This window comes from Coloeus monedula, assembly GCF_965178545.1.
Source record: "Coloeus monedula genome assembly, chromosome: 2".
NCBI lineage: Eukaryota > Metazoa > Chordata > Aves > Passeriformes > Corvidae > Coloeus > Coloeus monedula.
In genome coordinates this window covers 24,999,620-25,013,218 of record NC_138782.1, presented here as the reverse complement: position 1 = coordinate 25,013,218, position 13,599 = coordinate 24,999,620, and the positions used below count along the sequence as shown (strand labels likewise).

At 41.1% G+C, this 13,599-nt stretch overlaps 1 protein-coding gene across 1 annotated transcript in view; it reads left to right on the top strand.

Moving 5' to 3' along the window:
* The window catches only part of RPS6KC1 (ribosomal protein S6 kinase C1), an 86,252-nt gene extending 74,336 nt beyond the window's left edge, over positions 1–11,916 (top strand). Inside the window, exons 14-16 of the mRNA XM_082276838.1 lie at positions 5,330–5,412; positions 6,132–6,227; positions 9,336–11,916. Of these exons, the coding sequence (XP_082132964.1) occupies positions 5,330–5,412; positions 6,132–6,227; positions 9,336–9,446 (290 nt within the window). The 3' untranslated portion in view covers positions 9,447–11,916. The remainder of the gene's footprint in view (positions 1–5,329; positions 5,413–6,131; positions 6,228–9,335) is intronic.
* Positions 11,917–13,599: the final 1,683 nt, after the last annotated feature.

Here is a 13,599-nt window from a genome sequence, read left to right as displayed (position 1 = left end):
GCTCCCAGAACACAAAATGTTGTGAATTTGGAGTAGCTAATTGAAAGCATAGGTTTGGGGAGAGCATCAGGTATTTTCTGAAAAAAACCTGATCTCATTTGTACTCAGGCTTGTTGTAAGTACACTGCGTGTTTCAGGTGAAGTACATGGTCTTGTGGTTTTTCTTAGGCTTTGTAACCAGAAAAAGCAGTAAGATGTGTCCAAGCTGCTGATTTGTAAAAATCTGATGTTTTAATCTGGCTGTCATAAAAGCCAGTTGTTAACTCCAGAAGAAAGTGTATTTTACCTGTGTTTATTTATTATGATTATTATTATTACAGAGGGGACTAAAACTTGAAGATAGTGTACAAGATGCCTTATGAAAATAAATGGAGCTAGCTATGAGGTTAATTAATGTTTGCTTTGTTTCAATAACTGAACAGCAATAAAACTTTCTCTTATGTCACATGGTCATTTTAGAGGAAGTTTTGATTCCAGCTTGGGCTGCTAAAAGAAAGAACAACCACAGTTCCCTCTATTATTTTTTATTTTCTTTTTTTTTTCTAAAGAGAAACATAGGTGTTTATATGTTTTTGAATAACTTTCAAATGAAACTTCCTATTTTCATACTCCATTTGATCTTAGCAAATGTTCATTGGACTTGCCTCACTACTTTATTGTTTAAAGACCATGATAAACTTCTTATACTTAAATATAGATGGTTCAATTCTATGCTTTATAAATTGCTGAAGCATTTTAGGCAAAGCGTTATGGCCAGATTGCTTGTGGGATGTTTCATTTAGTGACTGTACCTTATGGTATCTTGGCTGACTGAGTCTGATGAGAGTGAATTAGGTTGGAGTTGCTTTATTTGATTCTCTGGAAATGTTTCTTTACATATATAGATATCAAAATATGATAAAACAGTAATATTTTAAAATTAAGTGAGTGTAAGGTAAATAGAATTTCCAAGTGTCACTAATGGTTTTTCATGCAATGTTTATCTTAATGGCCACAGAAGGGGAATACATTGTGTTTCTTTTCAGGATGTTTAACAAGTCCAATTACTCATGAGCAGTTTCAGATACCTGATGGTAGTTCAGATGGGTCTCCTTATTTTCTTATCAGTGCAGAAATGATACTTGAGAGTACGCTGTTTCTGCTTGGAGCGTGGGGTAAGAGAAAGAGCCTCCTCAGGTTTCGAAATGCTTATCAATACCCTCTTAATTCCAAGAAACCATCTCAGTGCAAAGCCTTTCCTGACTCCTAGGTGTCTGGGGAAGCACTACATCCACCTAGAGTCTAGAGTCAGTTTTCCTGTGAGCTGACTTGAGATGCATCTTTTTTTGATGTTACAGTTTGTCCTACAAAATTTTTGATTAAGTTTTTGTTCTTGGTGATTCACAAGCCATCTGGCCTGAGTTGCACAGTGAATGTCTAAGGCCTCCTGTAAGCCAGGCTTCTTTCATCTTAACTAGTGTTTGTGTGTGCTGGTCATGAGGCATTATTGTCAGCCTGGAGGAAGCTGTTTTTGGAAGAAAATGTGGCAGGTGTGCTAGTAAAAGCCTTTAAAATCCTTCAGCACGAAGGGTATATTTCAAGTAAAGGTGCTGTAGAAAGAATGAGAAAATAGGCCTTGGTTTACCATTAATAGCTTTATTGAGAATGTGTGTTCAGGAGAGATGAAGTTCTGCTTTTTACTTCAGAACTGGCACTGTTTAAAATAGAGTGTTGCCAGCTATGTCTCCCTTATCAGGAAGTAAGGTGTTTCTGTGTATAATGCAAATGTTGAGATAAGTATGGAAACCATAAAGAAATGGCCTTTCAGTTGAGAGCAGCTGCTCTGGAAGGAGGACAGTGCAGGGTAGTGAAGGTGTTTACCTGCACCATCTGTCCCTGTCTAAATCTGATAGCATTTTACAAGTCTCCTTCCCTTCAGTTATCCCAGCGGCTGCTGCAGGAATTGCTTTGTGCAGGAATTTAGCATTGCTGTTGACTTGTGCTACTTGGTGCTGGATGTCATGGCCATGCTTCAGGAAGGGAGAAAGAGGAAAGCTCTCCCTTTAATGAAATTGCAGTAGTTGGAAGAGCTATTGTCTTTTTTTCACTACTTTATTATTTCTCTGATTTTCTATTTGAGGATGATATGAATGTTGAGTTTTGCAGATGTTGTTCTGCTAGTCCTAGAATCACCGACACTGTGTACATGTGTACACATGTTTATTTTTGTACAAATCCGGGTAAGGTCCTTGATTTCAAGGTTCATGAAGGAAAGATTTGGCACAAATATCCCCATGTTATTCACTTAAGCTTATGTGTCACTACCATTTATTGTCTAAATTACTTTGCCGATGGATTGAGATGAAAATGTTTTCTTAGTGAAGGCAGATGTTGTAGTTCAGATTTATTGCAATATTGAAGCTTTAAAAAAAGCATATGCCCTGTGTGGTATATTATATTAGCCAGCTACTCTGTGTCCCTCAAAAGCACTTCATAATCTACAGTTTCTAAATTTTCCCATGATGTTTAGTCAAGATAAAATGCAGTAATATTGATGTGGTATCCTGGGCTTATTATGATCAGTGTATTGCATCAGAAGTCACATGATCTGTTTGAAGTAAGGAAATGTAAACAACATATGTTTATTTGTAGTATACACAGTGATTTTTCCTTTTTCTTATTTTTTTAAGGAAAACATTTATTTTAACCTGAAACAAGGAAACTTTGGAACCTAGGGAAAGCAGCAGGAAAGCAGACATTGCATGATAGGAAAAAAGTTGGGCTAAAATTCAGTTTTTGTGAAAAAGGGGACTCAGGCGTTGCCCTCAGCTGAGTTTTCCATTTTCTGTTCTGTGTTGGTTCAGATGACTTGTCATGCAGTTTCTGCTTGTGCATGAGAATACAGGCAGAGTTGTTCAGTCCTGAGAGAAATCTGTGTTACTTGATTGTTCTTAATTTATTCCACTCGTGTCAGTTTGGTCATGGCCAAAATGGATGGAAGAACTCAGTGCTGCTCTTGTCAGAGAACTGCAGTGACATTTTTTTTGGCTTGGCATATATTGAAAGTGTTCTTGAAATTGGAAATAGGAGCTTGGATTTTGAAGAAGTGGACTCTGGTTTACTTTTTGACTCTGATTCTATATATGTCCATTTTCTTCATCAGTGGTACTTCCTGTAATGAACATTTCTGTGAAGGAAGGCAGTGTAACTTTGGGTCTTCAGAGAACTGGATCAGCATCTCTGATTGCCAACATAAAAGGAAATAATACCAAAACTGGGAAAAAAAATTTTTTGTAGAATTTCTTTCCTCTGTGCTCTGAATTATGGTTTTTTTCCCATATTTAGGTAATTTTTTTTTCTATTGGGCTGTAACTCATGAGGCCCATTCCCACTGAATGTATTTGGGAAGAATGGATTATTTCCTTTTGTGGAATTATTATAAAATTTAAGGTGTGTCAATATGGGATAGTTAAGGGTAGTATAGGAGCTGAGAATGTAGTAGTCAATCTTACTAATTCTTGGCTTTGCTGTCCTTATTCTGTAATAAGTGTGTAACTTAATTTAAAAATAAAAATCTTCACTTGTTGGGAAGAAAGCTCCCTTGAACTGAAAAGGCATTTCCATTTAGTAGGTTTCACTGAGAAATGCTATGAAAACCTTTCACCAGCAGGTTTGTGTGGAAAGGCCACACTTTGGGGTTTTTTTTTGTTTGTTTTGGGGGTTTTTTTGTTTGTTTTTCTTTTTTTTAAAGGACAGTTACCTAGAAGGTCTGCCTTTCTGAAGGGCTTTAAAAATAAATTGCAGGAACAAATTTTGATTTTTACACAAATTCTCTCAATTTACCATAATTTCAGCTTCATCTGGGTGCTTACATGGGATGGTAAAACATTTTAAAAATGGATGTAATTATGCTGCTACAGTTCCTCATGTGGTTGCTGTTACATCTTTGTAAAAGTTTCTTGGTGCTGGTAGGAGTATCAATCTGTAAGGAGTGGAATAAATTCTGATGTGTGGCACCCTTATAGTGATGTATTGGTCGTTCAAAGGCCATTAAGTGCAGTAAACTTTTCAGTGTGAGGGATGTCCTACCTCAGGAAACAATGTCTGAGCCATCCTTCCTTGTTGCTCTTGAAACAGCAGCCTCAGTTCTGTGAGGTGCTGAGCCTCTTCCAGCTCGTGTGGCAGCTGCCTGAGGAGGGGGCAGCCCTCTGCACATCCCTGAGCTCAGCCTGGGTGTGCTTCCTGCCTCTTGGGGAGCTCTGAGGTGATGCCTCCCTCTCCTGACCCTGGGCTGGGACTCATCTGGAGCTCTCCTTGGCCGTGCTCATGCTAAGCTCCATAAAATGATGAGCAGGATTTTTTGCCCATGCTGCACTGCTTTTCACAGTAACAGCTATGTGACTGTATGCTAATTGTTGTCCTCTGCTGGGGAGCTCTCGTGGCTTTTGCCACCAAAGCTATTTTAGTGCAGCTTCTGCATTTTTTTGACAGTCAAAATGAAGATTTCATCTTCATTGCAATCTGGTTTTCTGCCTGCTTTAGAGCAGACAGTGTGGTGTGTATTTAATAATGTTTGTATTTAATAATTTTTGTAGTTTAAAGCCTGAGTCAGTGAAGGCCAAGTTTTCTGCACACATCATGCGACTGAATACGTGTGTGTGTGTATGGCCAGGGACTGTCACTCCCATCTCCCCTCCCTGCTGTCCCTTGTGCCAGTGCACAGTAGCAGTGTTGGGTTGGATGCAAAGGGAAACAACTTTTCATACCCATGTACAGTTTGGGCTGGGCTGTAGCAATACAGAGTCACTGGCAGTGGTTATGCTGTGGAAAGATTTGATACCTCTATGAGACCATTGTGAAAAGCCTCCCATGGTGATCCCAGGAAAGGGTGTGGGTTAGCCATGAGACAAATCCTGCCCTCTAAGACAAAACTAAGGCATGCAGTAGACTACTGCACCCTCCCTAGTGCTGCTTTTATGGATGTTTCAGGCCACTCTGGTCTGCTCAGCTCTTCTGGCCAAGGGAAATTCTCTAAATATGTTTTGCTTTACTGTCTGTCACTGTCCAGTTTTGTCCAGTATAGAAGAATCATAACTGTAATGCCTACAAGTCTAGGAAGTGCCTGTGTATGCATGGAAAAGACAAATTATGCATGAAATATATGGTGTTGCTGTGCTTGAACAATGCAATCTGTAGGTGGCTAAAGGGCTAACTAAATTGCAGGCATAATGAAAGCTCTGTGGTATTTAGTATATGTTCTGTCAGCATTAAACAGTCACCTTGTAAATATATGTTAATTTTGAAGGTGTAACTGACCTTTTTAATATTAATTGAAATGTCTCATGTTTAGAGGTTGGTGCTATCCTAGAAGAGACAGAAGCCTGTGACTGGTGGAGCCTGGGTGCCATTCTTTTCGAACTTCTCACTGGGAAGGTAGGGCTGGGGGCAAGTGACTCGATAAAAGTGACTTCTTGGCCAGTAGTTTCTCACCAGTGGTGTTCCCAGTTGTGATTGATTGGATTGTCTTTCTCAGATGAGCTTTACCAACCTGAGCACTCTCAATTTGCTTAGTCTGCATGCAACAAGAGAAGCAAAACATGCCCAGCCTTCAGCAGAACAACTTAATAAAGCTGTATCAAACTAAGGACTGAAAAAAATAACCAAAACTATGCTGCCCTCTTAGCTACAGTGAAATCCAAGTTCTGTAACATTCCGTCTGTACATGTACAAAACTTTTTCCCTAATACTTCAAGTATTCTTTTCCTGTGACTGCATAGAAGCCATATGTTGCTGTCACATACTGGTTCAGTATTTTGAGACAAAGAGTGCTCAGCCAAATCAAAATGGTGTTTGGTTGACAGCTCTGCACGAAGAAAGCAAAGTCCACCAAATTCCCAGGCTCTTCAAATTTGAGCAATGGAATGGAAGCTTTAAGATGTAAATGTTCTAAAGCTGTATCTCAGGGAGCTCATCAGCACCTGTAGACTGGTTCCTCCCAGAGCCAGTACTTCATACTAAGAAGCACTGAATTTTGGCTTTGTGTGTTAAATTTGCATGGATATTAGGAGATAATCTAACAGTGCAGTTGTGAAATTAATAAATGTGCCTGCCTACTTTGGTGTTTTTTTTCCTTTTTTCCTTTTCTCCTCCAGTCTCTGGTTGAGTGCCATCCATCAGGAATAAACACTCACACTTCTTTGAGTATACCAGACCATGTATCGAAGGAGGCCAGATCACTGATTCAGCAGGTAGGTGAGGGGAGAATTTTTTTTCTCTTATGTACATGTGTGGATAGGGCAAATACTTGCCTTCCTAACTTGTTCTGGTGAAGTAAATGTAAAACCAGAAACCTGCTGATAGGAAACGTGGATGGCTCTTTTGTCAGCACTGATGGATTTTGCCCAAGTTGTCTTGTTGCATCTGGAAACCTTGACTTCTGGTGCCAGCTGTGTTTGTAGAAAACTGGAGTGCTTTGCCATTTCTTCAAAGAACAAGTTTGGCAAATGCTTTGGAAACACCTGCTGGTGATGCATGAACATCTTAGGAATTCTGCCCTAAATGTTCATGGAAGCATTTGTAATGAACTAAACTAAAAAATGCTGATGCCAATTCAGCAAGGTAGCTCAAAATCCTATGAAACCTGTAGCACACTGATCAGAAGTTATGATGTTGCTGTGGTTGAAAGTCTGTAACTCTCCTCCAGGAAACCTTCTGGATCCCATTTGTTACGAAAAGTACTTTAAATGGTGAATCCAATGACTTTTGTAGTCAGAAGATAAGTGGTGGGTCGGACAAAAGGCAAAACTGTAAAACAGAGACAAATTTCCAGACTGATACACCATTTTAAAATCAATGGGAATAGTATTGTTTGATGGTTTTAGTTTACTCTTAGCTTTAGGTAGTCATGACTGAACTTGTAGTACAGGGTCTTGAAATTCAATTAATGCAATCTTCCTTCTAGTTAATTTTGACATAACTGTGGAAGTGGTGCCTAGATCTGACCTGTTCCACTTGAGAAGAAGAAGAGATTTGTGTGAACTGTGTTGTTAAGCTTTGAAGAGGATGCATAGTGGATGCATTGCTAGTGGATGCATAAATAATGGCATCACTTAGATGTAGTTTTGAACAGAGCAGAGAGGACTAAGTAGTTCTTGAAGAAAACAAAGGAAACAGATTTTGCAAATTCAGTGAGTGAAAAGACCCAGTGACAGATTGATTTGTGTGCTGTTACTGTGAAATGATTAGTGAAAATGGAACTGTATGTTTGGACACCACCTATTTTGACTAAGTGACATGAAGTCAATGAAGGTGAAAACACGTGTCTGTATTTCTGGCAAAGGTAGAAAGGGAAATGACTGAAGAAAAATCCCATTTTTATATAATCTGCATTTATGTAGTTGGATGGTAGCAAATTTTTACCCTCACCCATAGATGCTATAATGCTGAGGGAAAGCAAAACTACACTTCATGAAGGGAATTCCTCCCATTACGACTAGAAGACAAATGAAGTCATCCAGGCCACATATCCCTGCCAGTGAAGGATTGTTTTTTGCTGTAGACTAATGTATTGCCTATGTTCACATATGCCAAAGAATGTCTCTCTTGCCACTGGTGGGTTTAAGTGGCAAATGTATTTCTGCCACTCACAGCTGTGTTAGAAGGCCATGTCTGTTCAGAGAACAGTCTCCCCAGTGCCTGTTAGGTCAAGCTGTCTGGTGTAGGGTGGTGACTTATCTGGTGGAGGTTCGTTATATGAAGCAGTAAATCACATTTTTGTTGTGTGACTATCCAAGGAAGCTGCCATTCATTGTTGAGGAAGCCTTGTCAGGAAAAGGAAGAGAGCTCTCTTGGCATGGATAGCAATTTGTCATTGCGACTTTCCTTCCCCCCTCTGCCAAGGGTAAACAGGTCAAAACATCACAGAGTAACTCTCTGGGATCAGTGTTCAGCTATACAGAAAATTTTGTCAGGCGTTGTCTCCTGCTGTGGCTTCCAGTCCAGGTGACTTCATTGTAAACACCTTCTTCATTTAGCCAGCATCTAAAACACAGAGATCTTTTTATTTCTGCTGAAAGATAAAGTTGTTTTCTGATGTTGATTTGGTATTGTGCACTCAGGGATTTTTTCAGGAACCTCCAATTTCTACTACCAGCAAAATATGCAAAGTGACTTTTCAGTAGGTATCTGTTTCAGTTTACATTTGTTTTCTAAGATCAAAGCTCTTCTGGAAGGACAAACTCCAGAAAATAAGTGACCATGCTTGGTTTCCCTGTGCTGATGCTGCCTGTAGTTCCAGGGAAGACAGAGACACCCTGGCTGCATCTGTGTGTGCTGGCTTGTGGGACATACCAGAGCAGCACCATTCACTATCAGCAAGCTACTTTTACTATGTGACACTATGACTGCAAATAGCAGAGCCATCTTAAAATGTGTAAATTCCTATGTTTATGGATGTAGACTCACTTAGATGTTGACTGTGTCAAGATAGGAATACACATTTTTCCAAGTGACAACTGGGAGAAGTTATCCTATTAGCTGTTGCAGAAAAAGCAAGCAAGAGATCATGCCTTCGTACTGGCTGTAATTGAATAGAGTATAAACAGTTCTTGAGAACTGCAGAATATGTTTGTGTGTCTTTATTAGTCTCTTTGGAGTTTACCTTTGCATTCCCTTTTATATGGATTGGTATCTTTAAACAGATGTAAATATTGTGATTTCCTTTTCACATGAATTCAGCATGTGATGTACAACTAAAAAGCAAACGAGGTGCTGACTTTCAGGAAATTTCCATGAAGCCATTAGGCTGTTTTGTTTCTTTCACTGGGGTTTTGATTTTTCAGTTTTAGGCCATTTGTAGGACTCTTTAAAACCTTTTTTTTTTTTTTAGGAAATGGAGAGCTGGCTATGTTATCCTGATATTTAGGACCAACTCACAATTTATGAAACGGAAAGTTACAGACCACTATCCCTGATGTAGCCATAACACAGTGGTGTGAGCAAAGGTTAACATGAAGCAAATGCAGCGTCCAGAGTTCTACTGCTGCAGGCTCTGGCTGCTGCTGTCTCTTTTTAAAATGAGGTTACACTTAAAATGAAGTCCCAGTGTGCAGTGCTTCAGGGAATTGCATGCTGTGATCAGTAGTCTCTGAAGACTGTAAGACTGAGACTCAAGGAAAGGAGAGTCTTCTTCCATTTACTGGATTTTAGGAATTTCAAGTATGCTTTTGCACTCTTGAAAGTAATTCATAGAGCAGGAAAACGGTAGGATGTCCCTTACCTTAGACCTTTCTGGAACTTTTAAGCAGTTGTTTTTGTTCTTACTCACTGAATCATGTGTATTTTTCTTTTATGTCAAGCTTTTGCAGTTTAATCCTGCGGAGCGTCTTGGTGCTGGTGTTGCTGGTGTTGAAGACATCAAATCTCATCCATTTTTTGCCCTTATAGAATGGGCAGATCTGCAGAGATGAGAGACACGTGCCCTCTGAACAAACTCAGGTCAACTGGACAGGTTTCTCTGGCACAGGAGCACCCTGACTTGCTTCCTTTGGATGTCTGAAACCACTTGGACGTAATGGCTAAAGGATGCTGGAGCAATGGAGCCAAAAGTGAACACTTTTAACAGGAGTCACTGGTTGTACAGGGTGCTGGCTTGTTTTTACCACAACTGGTTGCTACGTGTGTGTTTGTGTGAGTCCTTTCATCAAAGGAAGGTTTGTGAGGCAACTCCTGGGCAGCATGTTTGGCACTGCCAGCTTCTCAGCTAAGCAGGAGCAGGAATGTCCTCCTGGTGCTTTGTCCAGTGATGGAAGTGTCTATAGATGGTGCCAGTTGAAAGTATTTTTTTATTGTGTCAATAGACCATTTCCCTATGCTAAGTGCAGCTCTTAGGGGTGTGGGGAAGGTAAAACCAAATAATTTATTAATGGTATATGCTACAGAAAATACTAAATAAAATACTAAAATGCTTTATGCAGAAGTTGACACATTAAAAATAATATATCCATTAAAAATTAAGAAAGCTGTTGCATAATACTGTGGAATGTGTCTTGAAAATAGCATATAATTTCCCATTCTGGAAAGAGCATATAAAAGGCAAATAATGCTGTCAAATGTTGTACTTTGTTGGCTGGCAAGGTCTGTTTAAAACTCTTGACTCTGTTGTATTTGATGAGCTACATGTTAAAGTCACTACAGAAAGGGAAATCTTCTTTTCCTCAGCTGGATAAACACTGCTTTAGCACTCTAATAAGGAGCAAGAACACATAACACTAAATAAATATATAGATCAAAAAGGAAAAACTCTTCTCTCATCGCTGCAGCCACTGCTTTATCATTTAATGAACTTTACTTCCTCTAAGTGTCCTATTTTTAGCTGCTACTTCAGGAAAAAAACCTTTCTGCTCGTGTTCTTGTGCTTGAGGAAGCTTCTGAACTCCCCTGTTTGTTTGTTAATAGTCTTAATAAATCAAAGAAAGCCTTCACTCACTCTGCTGCTTGAACAGGAAGGAGCCTGGGATTTGCTCATGCCAAATGACTAAGTGACATCTCTGAGCAAACCCTAGTGGGTAAGACTTGGGGAGGAGCCAATTAGCTGACCTGTTTGTTTGCTAGAAACGTCTGGAGAATGGGAGAAGAATAGAAGACATGCAGAATATTTTGCTGTGTGCTGCTATTGCTGCTAAGCAGCCCTGCCTGTTTGGGTTCCTGATGTACAAACGCTGTGCACGACAATGTACAGATTATGGATCCATGGGTTTTTTCCTAAATGTTCCCTTGGCTTGCACTCTTTTTTTTCCCCCCCCTTTTCTTCTTCTCCCCAGCTTTATCCGGAGAACAAAGGGCAAATTCCTTTGGGAAAGTGAGGTGACAGCAACAATTATTGAATTTACAACTCAAAAAAAAAAAAAAAAAGTATCCTTCCATTTGTATTTTAGCAGTGTATTTTATGGGCACTCCCAAAAGTGCATCTGCACAGTCTCCATCTGTTAGACACCAGGTCGGTGTATTCAAATAAAGTGGAAAAGGAAAATGCTTCACTTAAACAAAGGAAATCTGGAAACTTTTTTTTTTCCTTTTTAAATTATTCCACTCCCCTCTTTTTTTTTTTTTTTCTTCCCTTTCTTGTGATCACCAGGCCAGCAGAGGGGCTGTCACAACACTGCAGGCTGTAACCAGGTCACTAGTATCACTGCCTACCCAGAGTCGTCCAAGATTACATCACTTTCAGAAACTATGTTTCAACCCACCACCCTCTGGCTTCATAACAGGAACTCCCTCAGGTGAGCCACAGGAACAACTTCCTGTGCCGAGCGGGTCGGAAATCTCTAATGCAGAGACCAAGCTGATCCCGAGCTTCCTTCCAGCACTGCCCTGGCTGTGACTCTGGAGAGGGCTCATTGCTCAAGGAAAGCCTCCCTCCCCTCGGCCACCTGACTCCCTCCCTGGGGTTCTCTAGCCCCGCCACCAGATAATGCCACTGCCTGTGTTGTTCTGTCCCATTGCATTTGCCTGGTGATAACTGTACAAAAAAGTATTTTCCATGTTACTTCGAAATGCTGTCTTGTTCAGGTTGTGCCCATGTGCTGGCTGCAAGCAAAGACAGGATAAGATAGCACGGGAGCACAAGCTGGTCTCTGTGAGAAGCAGGAAGAAAACTCAGTTCTGCCAGAAACCAGATGATCAAAGCATTGTTTAGTTAATGACACCAAAATATTTTTTTTCAGGTATGTTAGTGTGAGGAAATCTAGATCATGGAGAGCAGAAGGAATGGTAATATGACTTGCCAGAAATGAGCCTTTGAGATGCTACAAGTTTTTGTAATATTACCACTGCGTCAGATAATTGTTTTGTCAAGGGAAGCATGGCCTGGAGTTAATTGCACAAAACCAATCCTGCTTCTATCTTTATTTTTTTTCCTTGATCATGTATTGTGTTGTATTGGTGTTTACATGTATTCTTTTAATAAACAAAACCTTTCAAGCCTAATTCAGACATTACCTTTCTGAACTTTACATTTAGTTCTTGAAGACTCACCTTCTTACCCGATCAGTGCTTTTTGTCCTTGGCTTTAATGACTTGAAATGCTCTAGGTACCTTCTTTTTGGTATCTTATGAAGCCCTGTGATGCACATCTCCATTTTGATGACAGTTCATTCCCACTTCCTTCTATTACATGTAATGGCTAATAGCAAAACAAATCAGTGCCTTTTTTCCACAGGAATTAGTGACAGTCTATGTAAAACACACTAAAATAAACCTATAGATTTTCCTATTCTCCTGTGCATGTTCAGGTAAAGGAGATTACACACTTAGAGCATCTCAAAGTGGTAATTCATTGCACCCTGTTGAACCACCCTGTAATGTTATTTGTGTCCTACTTAGAGGAACTGGGATACAAAATGTTTGAAGGTTTGCCCTGGTAGAATTACCATGAGGTGAGCCTGGGTCCCTGCCCAGACCTACAGGAGAAACTGCATCTCATGAAATACAAGGGGCATAACTTTGAATGGCTGTATTCACAGCTTCTGTTCTTGTAGCACAGCTCCTGTGTCTCCTGTGAAAATCACCTCGCAGACAGCAGTCACTGTCACGCTGACTCTTGGTGCACCTTTGGGATGCTGAGTTGGCAGGGTTACCCATGCTGGAACATCCACCCCGCTCCTCTCTCCAGTGCTAACCTGTTCCTTGGTGTGTCCCCGCAGCGAAGGGCACTGGGATGAAGAAGGCTGAGGAGGTCAGCCCTCTCTAAATGAAGCACTCAGCATAACAAGGTACAGGGAAGTTTGAAGTAAACCACTATGGGATTTTTTTTTTTTTTTTTTTTTTTTGAGTGTGGTGTCATTTGTTTTCTCAAGGACGCTGAGTAGGAAGCCAGAGAAACAGAAGCTTCCTCTGTGGTGAGATTTATGGTAGGGATTTTAGCAATAAAATGAAAAAGTGTATTAGTTTCTTTGGGTTTGTGCTTTCTGTGAGGGCTGTGCTGTGAGCTGAGCGCTGTGGCTGCTGGCTGCTGCCTGGTCCCGTGCTCCCTGTGAGGGGCCATTTCCTGGGCACTGGCACATGCCATCCTGTGGCCGAGCACCCCAACGTCTTCCTCCAGCCAGCAGCACCTCTGGCAGCCAGCCCTCAGCTCTGTGCATCTCCAGAGCCACCCATGCCTTTCAAATCAGAGCCCCACAGCTTTTTGCAGGCCCTAAGAAGTTTGGTGTGTGGGATTTGCTTGCTTGCTTGCAGCAGCACCCTGTGGATTGTTGCCCATTCCCTCATCTCAGCAGCTCGTTCCCTCAGGACTGCTGTGCTCGGGGGACTTTTGGAAACGCTGCTCTCATGTGGCCAGGGCCTGTTGTTTCCCTTGGCCACGCTCCTGCCCAGCAGCCTCCTGCACGCTGTGGTTGCCCAGGCCTCCTGCAGGCTCTGCTCTGCGGTGGTTCGTGGCACCACGTACATTAATGGTGGTTGTTTGGCGTGTGCCCACCAACAAAGGGTAGGTTGGGGTGTAGTGAGGACCAGATGTGGGCCTTTGGCCATCCTGGTGCCCAAGGACTTTCCATATGGTTGTGCCTCCAGGGCCAGACCCCCTGTGGGTGTCACACCATGGTGCTGCAGGGGGACAAGGGCCAT